General features: G+C 37.3%; 1 protein-coding gene across 1 annotated transcript; it reads right to left on the minus strand.

Annotated features, from left to right (window-relative positions):
- Positions 1-17,866: 17,866 nt before the first annotated feature.
- On the minus strand, positions 17,867-19,066 carry LOC122016232 (RNA-binding protein cabeza-like). The gene is made up of 4 exons (XM_042573467.1): positions 18,910-19,066; positions 18,326-18,753; positions 18,184-18,248; positions 17,867-18,071 (listed from the first exon to the last, which is right to left on the minus strand). Exons 2-4 carry the CDS (start codon positions 18,727-18,729, stop codon positions 18,055-18,057), a joined length of 486 nt encoding a protein of 161 aa, XP_042429401.1. The 5' UTR covers positions 18,730-18,753; positions 18,910-19,066; the 3' UTR covers positions 17,867-18,054.
- Positions 19,067-19,549: the final 483 nt, after the last annotated feature.

Genomic DNA, 19,549 nt, shown 5'->3' on the forward strand with positions numbered 1-19,549 from the left:
AAAGAAGCTATGAATTTTTTGAATTTCTAAGAAAACTTAAGTTTTGAAATAGATTAAAAAATTAACTTTTAGAAGTAAATATTTGTAAGGTAAAAATCTTTTTGAAAGTTCATAAGCTTGAACTTTTTTAAGAAGAAATAGATCCATATATTTTAGAGAAAAGTTCAGAAGCTCCACCACCAATAGATCCATCTAATAATTAGATAAATTTTTAGAGAAAAGTTTCTTTAAATTATGTTGCTACTTGTTAGTGCTATTGTGTTGTGTTTTGGGTATGCACATTTTTGTAAAAGAATTTCATACTTGTTACTAATATGGTGGTGTCTTGGGATATGCAAATTTTTGTAAAAAAAGTTCGTACTTGTTACTAATATGGTGGTGTTTTGGGGTATGCAGATTTTTATAAATGAATTTCTTATTAGTTTTGTAAATTGAAAGATTAAATATGAATGTTATTGGTATTTTAATTTTTTTTTGTTGAATGTTTTGTATTGATTATTAAAAAATAGGAATTCAAAAGATTTTTGTAAAAAAAATAATTGAAAAATGGAATGATTATAGGAGTTTCGTTGGGGTCCATCATTTGAAACAGGAATGGTTTTAAACCGTTGCTAATACACTTATTAGAAGCGGTAGATAACTAATCCAGGTAAATGAATTTAGAAGCGGCTTAATAACCGCTCCAAAACATGATACACAGTAGTGGTTACAAACTACTGCTAAATTACTTCCGAAGCGGTTACAAACCACTCCACTATTTAACTTCAGAGACAGTTTAATATCCGCTTCTATTACCTACCAATAGAAATGGTCATTAACAGCATTTGTAGTAGTTAACAAGTGCGGTTAGCAGCTGCATCAAACCGCATTTGGGTCGGTTAAGGACCGTTGGTATTACAACCCATTAAGGCAGTTAATAACCACTTCTATAGAGACATCAGTAATGGTTGTTTTGTTTTCACCAATCTCTTCCTTTTTGATGTGCATCAACCCAAGTTCAAGTTAGAGTTAAAAATGTAATAATATAACTAAAGTAGATAACAAATTGCTAGCAAAATAAGTAAAAATTTTAAATTAAAAAAATCCTAACTCTGCCTAAACTTGTACATAATTTCTGCTATCACATCAAAAAAATATAATAAAGTGTTAAACAAATATTTTTAGGGATACATTACAAACATTACTAGTAGGCTAATATTTTTCATAAATAATTTTCAAACATATTCTTTTTTAATAATGACGCTTCCATTTTATCACAAATAATATTTATAATTACTTTTTTATTTCCAAAATTCTTAAAAATATTTGTCGAATCTAAACAGAATAAGGTAGATTAGTAAAAAAATTTACACCAAAAAAATACTTTGTATTTGAAAATAAATAAATTATTTCAGTATAGAAACTAATTTTTAAAAATAATCTTTAAAATATTCTTTTAACTCTAAAAATTCTATTATTTGTCCTGGATGTATGAGACACATTGTTTAATGGCAAAAAAAATAAAATTGTCAAAATTTCAATTTTCTTGAATTTTTAATATTAATAATTATCTTTTCAAAAAATAATTTATAATAAATCAAACATTATTAAAAAAACAAAATATTTTTAAGGATAGAGAATATTATGTTTTATCACAAAAAAATAAGATTTTTAAAATTTAAGTCTGTAAAATAAATTTAAATTTCAAAGTATAATTTTTATTAATAATTTTATTAAAAAATAACTGTAAATAAAATTTGAAAAAAAAAATCTGTTTATAAATTAAATCATCAGATAGCATAGCAAAAAAAAAATTCAACTCAAAATACAAATAGAATTTAAAAAAAAATCCAATTGAGATAATTTCTATCCTAATAATTAGAAAAAATTAGAGTTTAATCAAAAAAAGATTTTGGAACACAATATTAGTTTTTGCCTACTAGATTTACTAAAAATTTGGGAGGTACATAATTTTTAGGAATTTTCATAATTTGTCCTGGGTGGTTTCTAATGTACCAGTTAATTTTACTATTATTTTTTAATTCTAATTTTCAAAAGATATTTGAATTTAAGCATGTATAGTCATTTTCTAGTTTTTCTATTTGTGCTTTCAATTTTTTATTTTCTATTTTTAGATTATCAAACATATCTAAGGGGCATGACTTTACTAAGTTTAATTTTAACTTAACATTATCTTTTTCTAATTGTACTGTGTTCTTTGAAATCATTTGAATAAATTTAAAAGATTTCTTGGGAGATAATGCACGGACTTCAATTACCTCGTGTTCTAATGCTACCCATTCATCAATGCTTATCTCTGAAGAACTTTCAACGTCCCTCTGGTGATTTGCCATCAAAGCTAGTTCGGCGTAGGCTTCGATCTCGGACTCAGAGGACGACGATTCATCCAATGTTGCCTTCAGATTCTTGTACTTCAATCTTGTTGGTCTTTTGCCCTTGTCTTTCTCCTTCTTCTTTAGTTCGAGGCAGTAGTTCTTGATATGTCCTTTTCCTTGACAGTTGTAGCATCATATTTATCTTTTGCTCCAAAAGTAGTGTTTCGCCTACGACTTATTAAATTTATTAGATTTAATAAACTTACTAAATTTTCTTACCAATGCCATTGCTTTATCTTCGTCTATTGATGCTTCAGAGTCTGGATCGTCTGTTCTTACCTTTAGGACAATTGTCTGATTTGGCTCCTTTGATTCTGCACATCTAGATTCATGAAGTTATAAAGTGGAAAATAAACTTTTTAATGTGCTTACCTCTAAATCCTTAAAAATATAATAGGAGTCAAAAATTGAAGACAATTCGGGTGTCCTTGGAAAAGTATTTAATGTGTACCTTAGAGAATCTCAGTTTGTTACCTTTTCTCTGAGATTCATGAGTCCGGTGATTAACTCCTTCAGTTTAGCGTGTAGTTGCACTACTAATTCTCCTTCTTTTAGCCGAAGGTTTGTCAATTGATTCCGGAGAAGATCCTGTCTAGCGAGCTTTGCTTCAGACGTTCCTTCGTGTAACTCTAGGAACTTTTCCCAAAGTTCCTTTGTTGATGCGTAGGCATCAATCCTACTGATTTCTTGAGTTGGCAATACGCTTAGTAGGTAGAATTCAGCTTGTCTATTCGCCATAAAGTCCACTTACTCTTTCTTTATCCAAGGAACCCTTTTTTTCATCTTTTTGATCTTTTGGAGCATCAAAATCATATTTAATTATGAATAAAACTTCAAAATCAGTTTTAAAAAATGCATCCATGTGTTTTTTCCATAACGCAAATTCTCTCTCGAACTTCGGCCGATAGATGCTCAGTCCGGCCATTGTCTCGGTGCTTCAGTCGGCTGTTAGTCCTTCTGAGACGTTCTGACTCTAATATCAATTGTTAGTACAGTGGGGCTAGTAAGAGGAAGGTGAATTACCTATAAAAAAATAACCTCTTCTCGTTCTTTTGATTTAATTAGTAACACAATAAAAATAACAATAATAAAAGAAATAACAACTTAAAAAGAGTAGGTAAAAGGCCAGAGTTTTACTTGGTTACAACCTAAGTGGTTGTTAATCCAAGGTGTTAAAAAGTACTAGAAGATCTCCTTCGTTGAAGGCGGAGAAGCCTTTTACACACGTTGACAGCTCAAGAATGATTAGGAAAGTTAATACAGAAGTTGTTGAATATTTCCTACCTCTAGGGGCCTTTATAGCTCCTGGAAAATCTTATCCGTGGGCGGAAGGCACCATCAAAAGGGTTCAAGGTGTCTTAATGTGGATAAAATTTTATCCATAATTCAACGACAATGAACGGTCATTTGAGGTTGGTACTATTCACTAAAGGCACCTTCAAACCTTTGAAGGCGCCTTCATACTATTCATGGAAGGTGATAACCATGATTTTACTATACTATTCTCATTCACACAATCATGGTTTGATGTAGTTTTCATATATAGAATCCACATTTACACTACATTTTTATACTTTGTATCAATTTTGGACCTAATTGCAAATTAGTCTATTTTCATGGTATTTGATGCTAATATTTGCTTATTATTTTGTAGGCATCAAAAGGGTCATGGACCCGATCAGATCAGGCTGCATTTGGGCTCAAATCAAGGGCTAAACAAGAAGATCAAGCCTCGGAGCATTATAGGCCGTTCATCCAAGATTGAGTAGATCTGAGCCATCCGTTGAAGATCTGGCCGATCCAACTTAAAGGGGAGCAGATATGAGCCATTTATGAAGATCCAGAAGTTTTGATCCAGATCTGAGTTCATCCAGCCATTGATCCAGCCGGATTAATCTGGACCGTTCATTGAAGACTGGGCTGATCTGGACCATCCAGTGATGATCTGATCGATCCGACCTACAGGAGAGTAGATCCAGACCCTAGATCAACATCAGTACATTCAGATAGGATTTTGGATGACTTTCCACCGTTGATCTAGCCCAAATGAATCTCAGCCGTTGGATCTGAACTGAGGAGGTTTAAAAACCTGCGTGAGAAGCTACAGTAGCTGGGCTCGGCGTGTTCGCGATTTTACTACAGTGCCATCTTCTTCTTCCTTGCGGCGTCGTTGCTCCCATTCCTCAAATCAGATCTAGTTCTTCCTCTTCTTCAACGACGACGATCTCCAGCTGCCGGCGTTCATCTTCCGATGACCAGAGAGCTCTGAAGGAGGTTTCCCGATGGCGACTTGAATTCTGTCCGCCGCCGCGTTCTTGAGGGGAGGTTTCCCGATCAGCGAATTTCGCATCCACCGGAGCTTCTAGGGAGGTCTCCTGAGAGCTTCTGATCTTGTTCCGAACTCCATTCCGAAGTGAAGCTAAGTAGATCTGATCAATCGACTTAGTTTTGCAATCCACAGAATACTTGCTCTGATTCTCGATTGATGAGATTACCAGGCGGGTGTGAGCTGAGAGGAGGTTTCCCAGAGCTATGAACATCTCCTGGTAATAGAAGGAAGCATGTTTGATTGTTGTTGAATGCTTATAGGGGTTCCGAGAGCATTTCTGTTGGTTTTACAGCAGATTGGAGGAGGTTGAGTTTGGATCCGGATTGTGGAATGTTTAGGGTTTTAGTTTCCTTTATTCTATGTCTTTGGATTGTCCACGAACATGCTCAGATCTCGTGATCTGATTACATTTCTTTGCAATTTCTATTTTGTTTCATGTTTCCTTATGCAATTTTGTTTGTGATTTCTTGCTTACAAACCCCAATCTTAGATCTACTTTCTGATTAGTTTTGCAACACTGATACTAACAGTTGTAGGGTTTTGTAATTTAGTTAGCAATTTAGTCTTTGTTTCTATAATCTTGTTTAAGTGTGAGATGCTTAATTTGATGGTTAAGTTGCTATTTCTGTTCATCATCATGTTGCATTTGGATGTTAGAGTGAATTGAATGAACCTTTGGTTGTTATAAGCTAGTGCTTAAGTTTAATTCAAGGATTTATAAACTCAAACATTTTTGTTCAGTTCATTGGGTTTATTGTGATTAAGTTCAATGATTCATAATTGATACTAGCTTGATGAGAATGAACCGATCTTAATCTTCCTTTTGATTGCAGTAGGATCCAATTAGCAATGGGAATGGAATGGAAAAGTTTAATTAACTTTGATGATGGCATTAATCAATTGGAATTAATTCTAGGATTTACACACACTTACTAGTTGCCCTTGGAAAAAAATACGACTTGGGACTCCATACTACACGAGTTTATTTTAGCTTATGTGAGTTTCAATCTTTATTAATTTGATGTGTCATGTGACACGAAAATGGCTAACACCAAATTTTGGCGCCGTTGCCGGGGAGCAACTAACTAGTAGTGTGTGTTTATTTTAGATTGTGTATTGATTGATTTTATTTGTTAGCATGTTGATTGAATTGATTGCTTATTTCTCTTTTGTATTTTCATGTTGGGTTGTTCTTGAATTATTAATTGCTTTTACTGTTCATGTTTTCATGAGATTGAAACTTTATGCTCTAGAATCTTCTAACATTGATTTGTAGTGTTGTTTAGAAAGAACAGGAGATTTCTTTAGCATGGATCCGTATTTTCAGAATCTTGGAGGTGGAATGGAGAATTATCAGTGTTTTCAACCTGAGTATCAGTTTTACCCAAACATGGATCAACAAAATAGGTATGAATCATTTTCTAATGGTTTTAATGCTAATTGGGTGGATAATTTATGTTTCAGGTATGAAAGTGCACAAGGACCATTTGTTGAGCCATATCCTACCTACCAGAGTTCATATGGATTTCAAGAAGTTTCAACAAATTTTATCCCACAACCTTTTCAACAAAACGAACCTCAGATGGATGAATCAACATGGAAACTCAGAGAGATGATGCAACAAATGATCGAACATCAAGAGCAACAATTTTCAAGGATTCAGAACATACAGATTCAATTAGATCAAATTACATCATCTATTAATCAGTCGCAAGCACAAAACTCCAGTGGAGAGATGGAAAGTAGCGATTCTGTCAGGCCTGACCCTACTCCCATTACTTCACACGAATTTTCTAATATTTTTTGTGATGATTATGTAATTATGCAAATTTCTGATCCTAATGATTTTGTTGTTGAAGATGTTGTTAGTGATTCAGGTTCTGAACATGTTTTTGAAGATGATTTAAGTGTAGGGGAATGCTTACTGGAAGCATTACCTCAAGAATCACCAAGAGTTGAAGATGTAAGTGTAGGGACTTGTGCTATGGAGCCAAGCACCCAAGAATCACTACATGAGGATGTACATTCACCAGAACAAGAGCTTGAGCCATATCATGATGAAAAGGAGGTAACAATCACCACTCCAGGTACCTTTCAACATGAAAAGGTGAGTTTTTCTTGTGATTTATCAGAAAATTTCATTGAGGTACCAATTGTTGACTTTATTAGATGTGATTCATTTCTTGATACATATTTTACTCACACTAATATTCTCCTATTTTCTTTTTACCCCACATGTGTGTGGGAGTTGTTTTCTTTGATTGATGTTGTAGGAGAACATAAGCTTCCGGAGTGGATGCTTACACTGAACCGCCTCAGACCTCCAGAAAAAGCTTTGAAGGGAAAAATGAAGAATAAAAAGAAATTGATTGCAACCACGATTACTCCACTTCCGGGGTGGATTCTTTTGTTAGATCTTCTTCGACCACCGGAATGAAAGGGGAGTTGGTTCTAATTTAGCTTTATCTTGCATTTTAATTCATGCTTAGTTAATAAATTCTTACTTTATACGTTCCTCTAGTTTTATACCTTGCATTTGCACTTTGTTTTTACACTTTGCATTTTATTTTGCATTTTACTTTCATACTTTGCATTTAGTTAGTACATAGCATTTTCATTTTGAATAAAAGTCTTCATGGAAATTTTCTAAGTAATGCTTTTAAGATGGTAAAAGCTTCTTAAATTTGATCATCAATTTTAGGTCATTGGACATGATTGGATATTCTACTTACATGATATTGGTTAAAATGGTAGTGGATTCCAATTTGATTGATTAAGCTTGTTTGCATAAAAAATACCTAGAGAGGACCACTTTAAGCCTATACGCTATTTTATTTTTGTGTGGCATGCACTCATAGCAATTGAAACTCTAGAACTTGCTTTGCTTCTTTTCAAAGTCACAATAACATTTGTATGCATGGAGATGAAGGATTTTGTTATTCTTGTGCCATCCTAATTTCTAATTTCTTTCCCATAATTTTCTTAAAATAATTTCATCAAGCATTCTAATTCTTAATCACTTTGTTATGCCTTCATTTTATTGGGAGTTTTGGTTGAATTCTTGATGAGTTAGATTATGCAAGATGATAAAGTTTAAGTGTGGGGGAGATGTATAGAGCTTTTGAATGCTTGGATTCATTTGTTAATGAACGGGATTCAAAATCAAGCCAATGATGGAGTTTCCACTGTTTTGAAGAAGAAAATGCTGAAATATTGTCATGAATGAAGTGCTCTTAAGATTGTATGCTAAATGTATCATTATCTTGAGTTTTGTCATGTCAAGAGCGAGCTACAATTGATTTGGATTTTGAGATTTGAAACTATGATGAGACATTTAAACTCTAGGAGACAATTGTTGGAAGAAGAAGTTGATGTGTTGGATCCTGTAGAAATGAGAATGAAACTGGAATTTGCACGTGCTGCATTGTTTTTAGCAGTCATTTAAGGAGTGACATGTGGAATGCTAAAGTTAAAAAAAAAATCTACTGTGAATTTCTGGAAGTTGGATTGAAAAGTTGGCACAAATCAGGCTTCATTAATTAGTTTTCCTTCAACAGATCCAGTTCTGTTTCAGAAATCATCTCATTACAGAAATGCTACATTCCTTTTTCTGTAAAATTCTGCACTCTCTTTCACTTCTGTTCCTGCGGAATTATTGCAGAACTTCAAATGTCCAGATCCAGCCTTGTTAAGCAATCCAACTTCCACACTCGTAATCAAATGCATGTTTTTGGCTAACCATGATAATCAACTTATGGATAAAGAGTTATGCAGCAAATCAATGAGAAAGTCAAACTTCTGGAATTGGAAAGCTGTAGTCGAATTTGCTGTCTCAAGCTAGTTATGATTTGAACTTGAATTCCTGCATTACATAGCAATTTTTGTTGCTGTATAATTTTGAAAATTCCAGAACATGCCAAGTCTTTATATAGTTTTGTTTATAAATGAAGTTTTTATCCTAATGGTAAATTGTTGTTCTTTGCTTACTGAGTTCTATATTATTCAAGAGCTGCTAAACGCATGATCTGAACTCTGAAACTGAAGAAGAGGTTCTGGAATTCTGAGAGTGACAGTTGGTGAATGCAGAACTTTGATTTTCGGAGTTAAGTTGTGACATAAATTTTGCTTTGATTCTTACATATGTGCAGTGATTTTAGAATCCAAGCATATTGAGCAAACTAATTGAATTAACAGTTCTGGATTTAAGAAACAGAATTCTGAGATTCTGCATTGCAAGTTCTGGATACTGAATTAAGAGATGCTGATGACATTGATTTCAAGATTTCAATTCAGTTGAACAACAGATTAAATTGGAAACAGATTAGATTTCTGAAACTATGATGTATCAACTTGGATTGGATTGAGTTAATTTGGAAATGAATTGTTAGACTAATATTGAATGTATTCTTTGATAGACAGAATTCTATATGATTTAAGTTGAAGTTATCTTTAAATTGCAGTTCTGAAACAGTGTGATTTCTGCACAATTTGGGGAATGCAAATTGCTGAAATTGCTGAAATCTGGACAGTTTGCTTATTAAATGAAGGATCAAACTGGGAATTTTGTAACTCTGTAAATTGAATTGGATTTAAACAGGAGCTAAGTTGTGACAATTTTTCTGGTAAGCAATTTTCAGAAATGAAGTTTGTGATGAATTTTGGGAAGTTGCTGGATTGGAACTAAGTTTCGGATTGATAAATAGGAATGAAATGGTGGATGCTATCTGAATATCAGTTTTATGCTAAATTAGATGCAGAGAAATTGCTAGTGATGTGAAGATGTTTGTGCCAAGCTTTCTTTTGCAAACTTAAGGACAGTAAAAGCTTAAGAGAGCAGGATTCTGAAATTTAGTTGAGTAAAGATATTCAGGAAATGCAGATTTCTGCAATTTGGCATTTCTGTAGGATTTTGGGAATTGAGTACTACCTTGATAAGTTATGCATGAACATTCTGTGCACTAAGGAATGCAGAAAAGCAAACCTGCATTTCTGATTTTTTTTTTGCAATGGCAGAATCAGTGAATTCCTGTATTTCATATCCAGTTGATAAGTGAATTTTTGGTGATTTGAGCCAGAATTTCCTTGCTTTCCAAATTTTGACACTGAAGATTGAAGTAACAATGTTTCTAATTGTTCAAGTGTTCTTCAGATTTAAGTTTGAATTGACAGTAAATTCTGAAATCTGAAAATTGCAACTAAATTAATTGCTGGAATTCTGTGCAAGCTGCAGAAAAAAATCAGAAGAATAAAGAAGACAGAAATAGATTCCAAGTGTGAAGTGATATTCATTCAAGGATTATAATTTAAGCTTTACAATGGAACAAATGGGAACTAAGAGGATGACTACTGAAATGACAGAAATTGGCAGAGAAACAGCAACCTGAAATTGTAGATTCTGTAGGAATGAAGCTGACATTTTTGTGCCAATTTGTGAAGGGCTGAGGTTACTGATTCCCAGGGTTTGCTGGACAAATGAATCAATTTAGTTGTTTGTCATTTTCATACAAGAGTATTAATCGAAGCTGCAGATTTTGGAAAGAGCAGGATGTTAGGTTACTCTTCTCGGTTCCTTGTGTGCAAACTCTGAAAATTTTCAGAAACTCCTTAATTCTTTGAGCTAGAGACTAAATTTGTTGTGCAAGAGCTGATGTATGATGTTTTGAATTGTCTGAGACGGCCAAAGTTTAAGTGTGGGGGAGGGAGCTCTTCTCCATAAGGGGATTTGAGATTGTTTTAGTCTTCAAAATGCTGGAATTGAAGTGTAAGAGCTGGAAAAACAGTGAAAATAGAAATTAAAAAAAAACAGAGAAGAGAAAATGGCACAAGAAAAGAGAGTATCAAGTGGAAGATAGAGTATCAAGATTCTTTGTTGGTCATCAAATTGAAGGGGAGTTTAGCTTGGTCTTTTGAATTGGTTAAAACAAATGGTATTCATCTCTTTTTACATCAAAATGGTCAACTCATCAAGTATATTCCTCCAATACTCTCATCTTCTCAATTTTTCATTGAATTCTTTTCTTTTGCCTACTACATTCACTTCACTTGTTCTTCTTGCTTTCATGATAAATTCTTGTTGATGAAATCCTTTTGATTCATGTATGCTATGTTTTATAGTGGTGGAGAAGTAGAATATAAGCAAGCTTATGGTAGTGAAATGTTGTGAGTTGCATTGAGTGAGCTCTACTTATACACATGCTTGAGTGTGAGAGATAGATTAGGTAAATCCCTTGTGAGATTGCAACTTGCTTAATTTTTCAATTGGATTGAAACTACCATACCTACTGATTATTGTTTGGATTGTATTCATGATTGTTGTGATCTTTAAGATGATCGTAGTTAAATTCTTTTTACTATCTTTTAGGTATTGCTAGGGAATTTTCTATGGAGATGATTTTTAGTTTTCTTTACTTTCACGGGACGTTCAAGAGTAAGTGTGGGGGAATTTGATAACCATGATTTTACTATACTATTCTCATTCACACAATCATGGTTTGATGTAGTTTTCATATATAGAATCCACATTTACACTACATTTTTATACTTTGTATCAATTTTGGACCTAATTGCAAATTAGTCTATTTTCATGGTATTTGATGCTAATATTTGCTTATTATTTTGTAGGCATCAAAAGGGTCATGGACCCGATCAGATCAGGCTGCATTTGGGCTCAAATCAAGGGCTAAACAAGAAGATCAAGCCTCGGAGCATTATAGGCCGTTCATCCAAGATTGAGTAGATCTGAGCCATCCGTTGAAGATCTGGCCGATCCAACTTAAAGGGGAGCAGATCTGAGCCATTTATGAAGATCCAGAAGTTTTTATCCAGATCTGAGTTCATCCAGCCATTGATCCAGCCGGATTAATCTGGACCGTTCATTGAAGACTGGGCTGATCTGGACCATCCAGTGATGATCTGATCGATCCGACCTACAGGAGAGTAGATCCAGACCCTAGATCAACATCAGTACATTCAGATCAGATTTTGGATGACTTTCCACCGTTGATCTAGCCCAAATGAATCTCAGCCGTTGGATCTGAACTGAGGAGGTTTAAAAACCTGCGTGAGAAGCTACAGTAGCTGGGCTCGGCGTGTTCGCGATTTTGCTACAGTGCCATCTTCTTCTTCCTTGCGGCGTCGTTGCTCCCATTCCTCAAATCAGAAATCAGATCTAGTTCTTCCTCTTCTTCAACGACGACGATCTCCAGCTGCCGGCGTTCATCTTCCAATGACCAGAGAGCTCTGAAGGAGGTTTCCCGATGGCGACTTGAATTCTGTCCGCCGCCGCGTTCCTGAGGGGAGGTTTCCCGATCAGCGAATTTCGCATCCACCGGAGCTTCTAGGGAGGTCTCCTGAGAGCTTCTGATCTTGTTCCGAACTCCATTCCGAAGTGAAGCTAAGTAGATCTGATCAATCGACTTAGTTTTGCAATCCACAGAATACTTGCTCTGATTCTCGATTGATGAGATTACCAGGCGGGTGTGAGCTGAGAGGAGGTTTCCCAGAGCTATGAACATCTCCTGGTAATAGAAGGAAGCATGTTTGATTGTTGTTGAATGCTTATAGGGGTTCCGAGAGCATTTCTGTTGGTTTTACAGCAGATTAGAGGAGGTTGAGTTTGGATCCGGATTGTGGAATGTTTAGGGTTTTAGTTTCCTTTATTCTATGTCTTTGGATTGTCCACGAACATGCTCAGATCTCGTGATCTGATTACATTTCTTTGCAATTTCTATTTTGTTTCATGTTTCCTTATGCAATTTTGTTTGTGATTTCTTGCTTACAAACCCCAATCTTAGATCTACTTTCTGATTAGTTTTGCAACACTGATACTAACAGTTGTAGGGTTTTGTAATTTAGTTAGCAATTTAGTCTTTGTTTCTATAATCTTGTTTAAGTGTGAGATGCTTAATTTGATGGTTAAGTTGCTATTTCTGTTCATCATCATGTTGCATTTGGATGTTAGAGTGAATTGAATGAACCTTTGGTTGTTATAAGCTAGTGCTTAAGTTTAATTCAAGGATTTATAAACTCAAACATTTTTGTTCAGTTCATTGGGTTTATTGTGATTAAGTTCAATGATTCATAATTGATACTAGCTTGATGAGAATGAACCGATCTTAATCTTCCTTTTGATTGCAGTAGGATCCAATTAGCAATAGGAATGGAATGGAAAAGTTTAATTAACTTTGATGATGGCATTAATCAATTGGAATTAATTCTAGGATTTACACACACTTACTAGTTGCCCTTGGAAAAAAATACGACTTGGGACTCCATACTACACGAGTTTATTTTAGCTTATGTGAGTTTCAATCTTTATTAATTTGATGTGCCATGTGACACGAAAATGGCTAACACCAGAAGGCGCCTTTCAAACATTTGAAGTCGCTTTTGTACTGTTCATGGAAGGCGTCTTTGAAGCCTTTCAAGGCACCTTCGTACTGTTCATACAAAAATGGTTAACTCCCCTTGTCAACAATTTTTTTGCTTCCCTCGCTTGGGTGATGCTCTGGCCGTCCAGAATTGAGCCCACCCTAACCTAACTCCTGTCTTCTCCTCGAGCGGCCTTCCTCCCCGGCTTTTCATCCCACAGACCGCCGCACACATCCTTCTTATCTGTCGATGTACTCTTCCACAGTATCTCATCCTTCGGATGCACCGAGCCCATCGACTCCCTTCCCGTGTCATCCTTCTTGCTAGTTGTGTCTTCAGCTAAACTTCTTGTGTTCCTAAGCTCCTGCACACTTAGACACAAGAATCAAATACAACATGACTTAACTGAACTTAGTTGATCATATCAAAACTACCCCCGTGGTACTTACATTCCATTCTTTTTTTCCAATAGCTAAAATTTTCACCAGTGAACAGTGGAGGACAAACAGTACTATAGCCCTCTTGGTAGAAGTTTGGCATTCTCTTAGAAAGAAGGATAACTAAAGAAAATTTCCAAGACCTTTGTCTTGGGATTAGCAGTGCAAGATAAAGGAGAAAAGAGAATATAAGAAAAATAAGATTAAAATCTTTTTAAAAAAAGTAAAGAAAAGATTTTTAAAGTGCTAAAAAAAAGTTAAGTTAATTTAGAGCAACTGTCGTTGATACCAATTGAAGGATCAGAATAGCGATAGAGAGGGAGGGTGAATATCGCTCATTACAAATCGTTTCTTTAATAGTAAAAGTGAATCAGAGTAAGCAGCTGAATAAGATAGCAAAAACAAAACACAAGAGACACAGATGATTATTTGGTTTAGAACCTATGTCGACTCCTACTCCAAGACTCATGATCCTTGATCTCGCCGTTGGGTAATTCACTAAAAATTTTCTTTCTAAAATCTTCAAAAAACAGGTAATTCATACAATGAAGTTTACAAGGAGTTATGCAAGCTAAAAGTAAGTGTACTTACAATTAAAATATAAGATGAAGATCGTCAGATCTCTTTAGCATCGTAGCTTGCACACAGAGTTGAAGCATAGAGCAGTAGTAGCACAAACAGAGAGAAAGAAGATCAAAATATTGCACAGAAGTTGTCTTTGGCTCAAAGCTCAAGATGTACTTTTACAAGCATCATTCGGTAGACCAAAAAGCCTTCGATTAATAGATCCTTTCGGTCGACCGATCTCCCTATTGATCGACTGATCAACCAGTCTTCCTTCTTCGTCAAGATACAATCTTTATGTCATTAATGTCATTTAATGTTTGGTCAACTGATCACCTTTATCGGTTGACCAATCCTTATGTTTTTCAACTTTACAGAGATCGATCAAATATGTCACTGTGTTTACCGATTTAGGTTTGGTCGACCGACCACTGGGTTCGGTTGACTGATCTGCTTGACTTCCAAGTTTACTCTATGCGATTTGAACCCTACCACATCAGCTAGGTTCGATCAACTAAAACTCCTATTCGATCGACCGATCCCTTCGAATTATGCAAAATAGAGATAGTTCCACGGTATAAAAAGTATCCATGTAACACAAAGTTAGCACAGTAGTATAATACTACATGAGTAAAAATAAACAGTAAGATCTGTCTTGATCTCAACTTGGAAATCTCCTGGTTTCTTTAGTTTGATCAACGACCTAGGGTTTATCTCTTTTAGGGATACGATCTCCCTGTCACTTCACTCCAGTTGCTTACTTCAACCTACCTTTTTAATAATGGATTGGCTTGCTAGGGCTTCCTCTCAATATTGGGTCCTCTAGACCTATCGAGTCTCGCTAACAGGTGTCAAGTTCTCTTGACCCACCTGGACTTTCTATTTGATTTCCACGATCTGCTAAAACTTTCTTGCCTAATCACGACTAAGACTTTTCCTTGTTGAGTAAACAACATGCACACTAAGTCAATTTATCATATTACAATAAGACTTAACTTAAATCTTTGACAACATCAAAACTCAGGTTCAATTTTGATGCATCTTGTACCAACAGTCTTTTCTCCTTTTCACGTAGACGGCTCTATGAAAAATAACACACATCAAATAATTCATCGAGAGTTCTTGACAAGACTCCTCCTATACTTAAGTCAGATTCAAAAAAATAGAGTACAACTCAGTAGATAATAGATGTGAGGGATGGTGCTTGTCCAAGGGATGCATATCATCATCCAAGAGACGCACCTCACCAAAGGACGTACCCTTTTGTAATTGTCTGTTACCGTAAGTCTCAATCCATATAAAGATCCACGGGGTTCAAGTTGTTGGAGCAATCCCAATGGTCCATGCGACCATGCGTTTTGGTGTTTGGGCAAAGGGTTTAAGTTAGGTTCACCCTTGTATTTGATATGTGTATATGAGTGTGCAGGTTTGCAGGATACACATATGACTCAGGTTGATGACTTCGGGTCCGGTGAAGGATGGAGCATCTGAGGGACCATGGACAAGGCAGCAAGGATAAGGGCCGAGGGAAGCGACTTCGAGGCATACGCGAAGGATGATATTGGGATGAGCCACGAGCTTGGGTGCATCCGGGGGATGAGAGCCAAAGGAAGTAGGCTTGAAGGTAAGAGGTCAAAGCTGCAACGAAGAGTCAAGTGAGTCGTAAGGGTGAGGGTCCGAGTGTTGAGAGATTGTACTCAGGTACCAGTCAACTGGTGCTTTCAACAGTCGACTGGTGTAATCGACTAGGCAGTCGACTAGGAGCGAACAGAATGCTTCTGTTCATTCGACCAGTGTGGAGCAATCGACTAGTACTTTTACCAATCGACTGGTATCGAGCTGTTCGGATATAACTGTCGAATCTCCACAGAGGGCAGTCGACTGATGATTTTGGCAGTCGACTGGTAGGAGGGTTTTTCAACTCGTGACCTATATAACCAAGGCTTCGGAGCTTGGTTATAGTTGACGAAATTAGACTTGGTTAAAGTCTAATTAATAGTCTACTAGTGCTCAAGGTTTCCCTTGTGTCCAAGAGGTCTTGGTGAGTTTGTGGCGAGGTTTCTCCACCCACAAGGAGATTTTAGCTAGCCGGAGTTTTCAGGAACTAATCCACCGACGGATTGAGGGATCATCCACCTTACGGATAGTCGTGGAGTAGGATCAAGCTATATCCGAACCACGTTACATCGACGTGTATTGATTTGCATTTCCTTTCTTAGTCTTTAGTCTTTAGCTTTCGTATTTGTATTTAGTATTAGATTTTCGCTGTACAACTAACAAATACGTAGGAAGCGATTAATTGGGAGCACGACTATTCAACCCCCCTTCTAGCTGGCCGTAAGATCCCCTACACAAGTTCCTAAGTCCTCATCTTCCGAGTGATCCAGAGATGGGGCACTCAAACTAAAGATCCACACTTACTCGTCTCGAGCTCTTGAGCCCTCAACTTCTAAGTGGTTGAGAGACTAGGCACTTGGCATTAGGTTCCTGAGTGCTTTCAGGTACTATGGCGCTCAGGCAGTTCAGCAAATCAGTAGGTCAGCAACTTGGATCGGCTCGATCAATTTAGCAAGTCAGCAACTCGACTTAGCTCAGCTCAACTAGGTTAAGTGTAACTCAGATCTGCTCGATAAATGGACAACTTGGATCAATTTAGTAAGTCAACAACTAGGCTTAGCTCAGCTCAACTAGGTCAAGTGTAACTCGGATGATGTGACATATAGGAAAACCTACACATGATGGGCCAAGTGAGGGGTTAAGTCAATGAGTCAAAAGTCAAGTAGAGTTTGAGGTCAAAGTGGTCTCCTGACTCCTATTCGGTCATCTGACTCCTCTTACTCGGTCACCAGACTTCTCCTATTCGGTCACTTGACTCCTCTTTGACTCGATTCACCAGACCCCTCCGACTCAATTCACCCGAATCATTCAGCTCGATCATCCGACTAATCCGACTCAGTTCACGTGAGTCCTTTAGCTCGATCATCTAACCTCTCCGACTCGGTTCACCGGACTCTTTTAGCTTAGTCACCCGACCTCTCCGACTCGACACCAAACTCCTTCAATTCTCGGTCATCCGACTCTTTCAGCTTGGTTATCCTTAGTTGGAACCTACATCCTACGTGATTTACAATACTATTTTTACCGGAGAACTTAGGTAACGTAGTCATTTCTCCCGGAAGACATGGACAAAATAGTTGTTTCTGCTGGAGGACGTGCGTAAACATGTGAATAACATAAGGGAACAACTACAACCCTTTAAACGATCGCTTGTTTCAATGGGCGAAGGTACGCGCACATAGATCTAAACTCTTCTACTTCACAGCTTTGATCTTTCCCTAGCTAGCCCCTTACTAACGTGAACGTCAAAATGATCATATCAATCCAACTTTGACGTTCATTCTAACCTCTGGTTGAGTGCATGCATCCCAGGCGTTTTCTTCATCACCAAAGCATCCAAAATCTCCCCTTTAGCAGTTTCCTCCCGTTGATCATCAGACCACGATCGAACATCGGCGAGTCAGTAAAATCACTGGGTTAGTTTGGTGTGGGACCATAAATGAGCTTCCCACCGTATCAGTCCCCAACACCATCCATCAGTATCATAGTTATCCATAATTCCAACGGTGGTATATTTGATGAGTTTTATATATTCTTTTGATGTGATCTTAAGCAATATGAAATTGGATTTTGTCATTGAGTTGTGAGTGTGTGCCAGATACGATTCTGTGTGAACTTGTGTCCGAGTCTCTCGGCTCACGATATTATGGAAAGATCACAAAGAAACTAGGCAATTAATTAAAACACTGATCGAGGTAGAAATTTAAGGCGCAGCAACACAAACAAGATTGGAGGAGGTACATAGACTTCAAAAGCTTAGTTAAGGAAGCAAGACAGAGAGTATCGGGGATGGCAAAACTAGTAGTTTAAGTGCTACTGTAACGATCGTAAGCTCTCCCGTCGCTGTGAGTTTGGTCTCTTCTCAGACTTCTTCTTTGCCTGCCAAGTGCCAATGACAAAGATCGATGAGCATTGATCAGCTGAGAAATATTGAGTTTCTTAAGAACAGAGCAAGCTCAGATTGGTGCAGGGAAAGGTGTGATTTATGTACCAGAATCCCTCGGCGCACTGCAGCGGAAGCATTCTGTTCTGCTCGCGAAGTTGTGTTCGTTGCAACTGAAAATCGCAGTAAAGTTAGATCTTGTTTGACAGAGCATCGGCACTGGCACCGAAGAAGAATTCTTCATATATACCTGTTGCAAATCCAATCGCCGGACTTCCACCCGGCGCGGCCGCCGCTGGCTGATCCGAAGCCGTAGCCCCGGGAGCGTGGCATGTCGCCGTCGGGCATGACGCCTCCTCCGCCGCCGCGTCTAGCGGCGGAGTCCTCCATGGCAGCGGCGCACTTGAAGCAGCTGGAGCGGCTGGCGAAGTTGTGGGCGCCGCAAGAGCAGTACCAATCGCCAGGGCGGACGTCGGAGCCGGCGAACCCGAAGGACGACCCACCTCCGGCGCGGCCGCCGCCGCTGCCGAAACTGGAGTGGTCCGAGCGCTCGCTGCTTGGCCGCGGGTCGCCGCAGCGCTGGCACGAGTCGCGCCGGCTGAAGTTGAGGTGCTGGCACGACCTGCACGTCCAGTCTCCCGGCTTCCTGTTCATCTTCTCAAATCCGGCCGGTGAACCCTGCAAAAGCCATGCCACTCCACACGTCGATCGTATCTTTCTCTCTTTTAAATTCTTTCCAAAAATTCTTTTTTGATCATCGAGATGCAAAATATGTATGTTCATGCAGATGGAACAAAGATCAAAGTATTTTTTTGATCAGAAATTTTCACTTACCCCAAATAAGCAGAGGCTGCTGTTGGCTCGGCTAAGTTCATGAGCTTCGGGTGGCTTTTATACATACATGCCTTCGTGGGCCTCGACAATGGAGAATCGAACTTGTTTTCTCAACTATTTTCTTTCCGCTCATCAAACAGCAATGAAGTTTTATTAAAGGGTTAGAGAAGGCTAGGCCGTCTAGCCCCCGAACTTTAGTAGAATCAGATTGGTCGTCTTCAGAATTAGTAGGTTCGAAAATTTGAAAAGCTTGATATTTATGGATTAGAATTTAAACACCTAAATTATTAAAAAGAAATTGAAATTATATAATATTTTAGAAATAGTTAAAAAGATCTATACATCCTTTGATAAACTTGAAAGTAGAATATACTTTTGAGTGTTTCATAACTTTGAAATGGTAAAATGTCAAGAAACCTTTCAAGTTCCACCTTGTGGGCTCTTTAGATGATTCCAAGCTACATATCTTCTTTAGAAGGCATGAAATCTCAATTATTACGAGTAATATAATCTGGATGCTGTGTATTATTGTTTCCTTTTTTTTTTCTCCCCTTTTCTTTTTACATTGTTTTGATACTCGAAGATAATCCTTCAAATTAAGGATCCACTTGCATTTCAAAACCCTTGGGCGCAAACCCAC

This window comes from Zingiber officinale, chromosome 8B, assembly GCF_018446385.1.
Source record: "Zingiber officinale cultivar Zhangliang chromosome 8B, Zo_v1.1, whole genome shotgun sequence".
In the NCBI taxonomy this organism is placed as follows: Eukaryota; Viridiplantae; Streptophyta; class Magnoliopsida; order Zingiberales; family Zingiberaceae; genus Zingiber; species Zingiber officinale.

Excerpts from the sequence above, each read along its gene's own strand:
- LOC122016232 (XM_042573467.1), bottom strand. The coding sequence starts at position 18,729 with ATGAACAGGAAGCCGGGAGACTGGACGTGCAGGTCGTGCCAGCACCTC. Across the intron at positions 18,249-18,325 it reads GGCGATTGGATTTGCAACAG|TTGCAACGAACACAACTTCG; the intron begins GTATATATGAAG and ends TGCGATTTTCAG.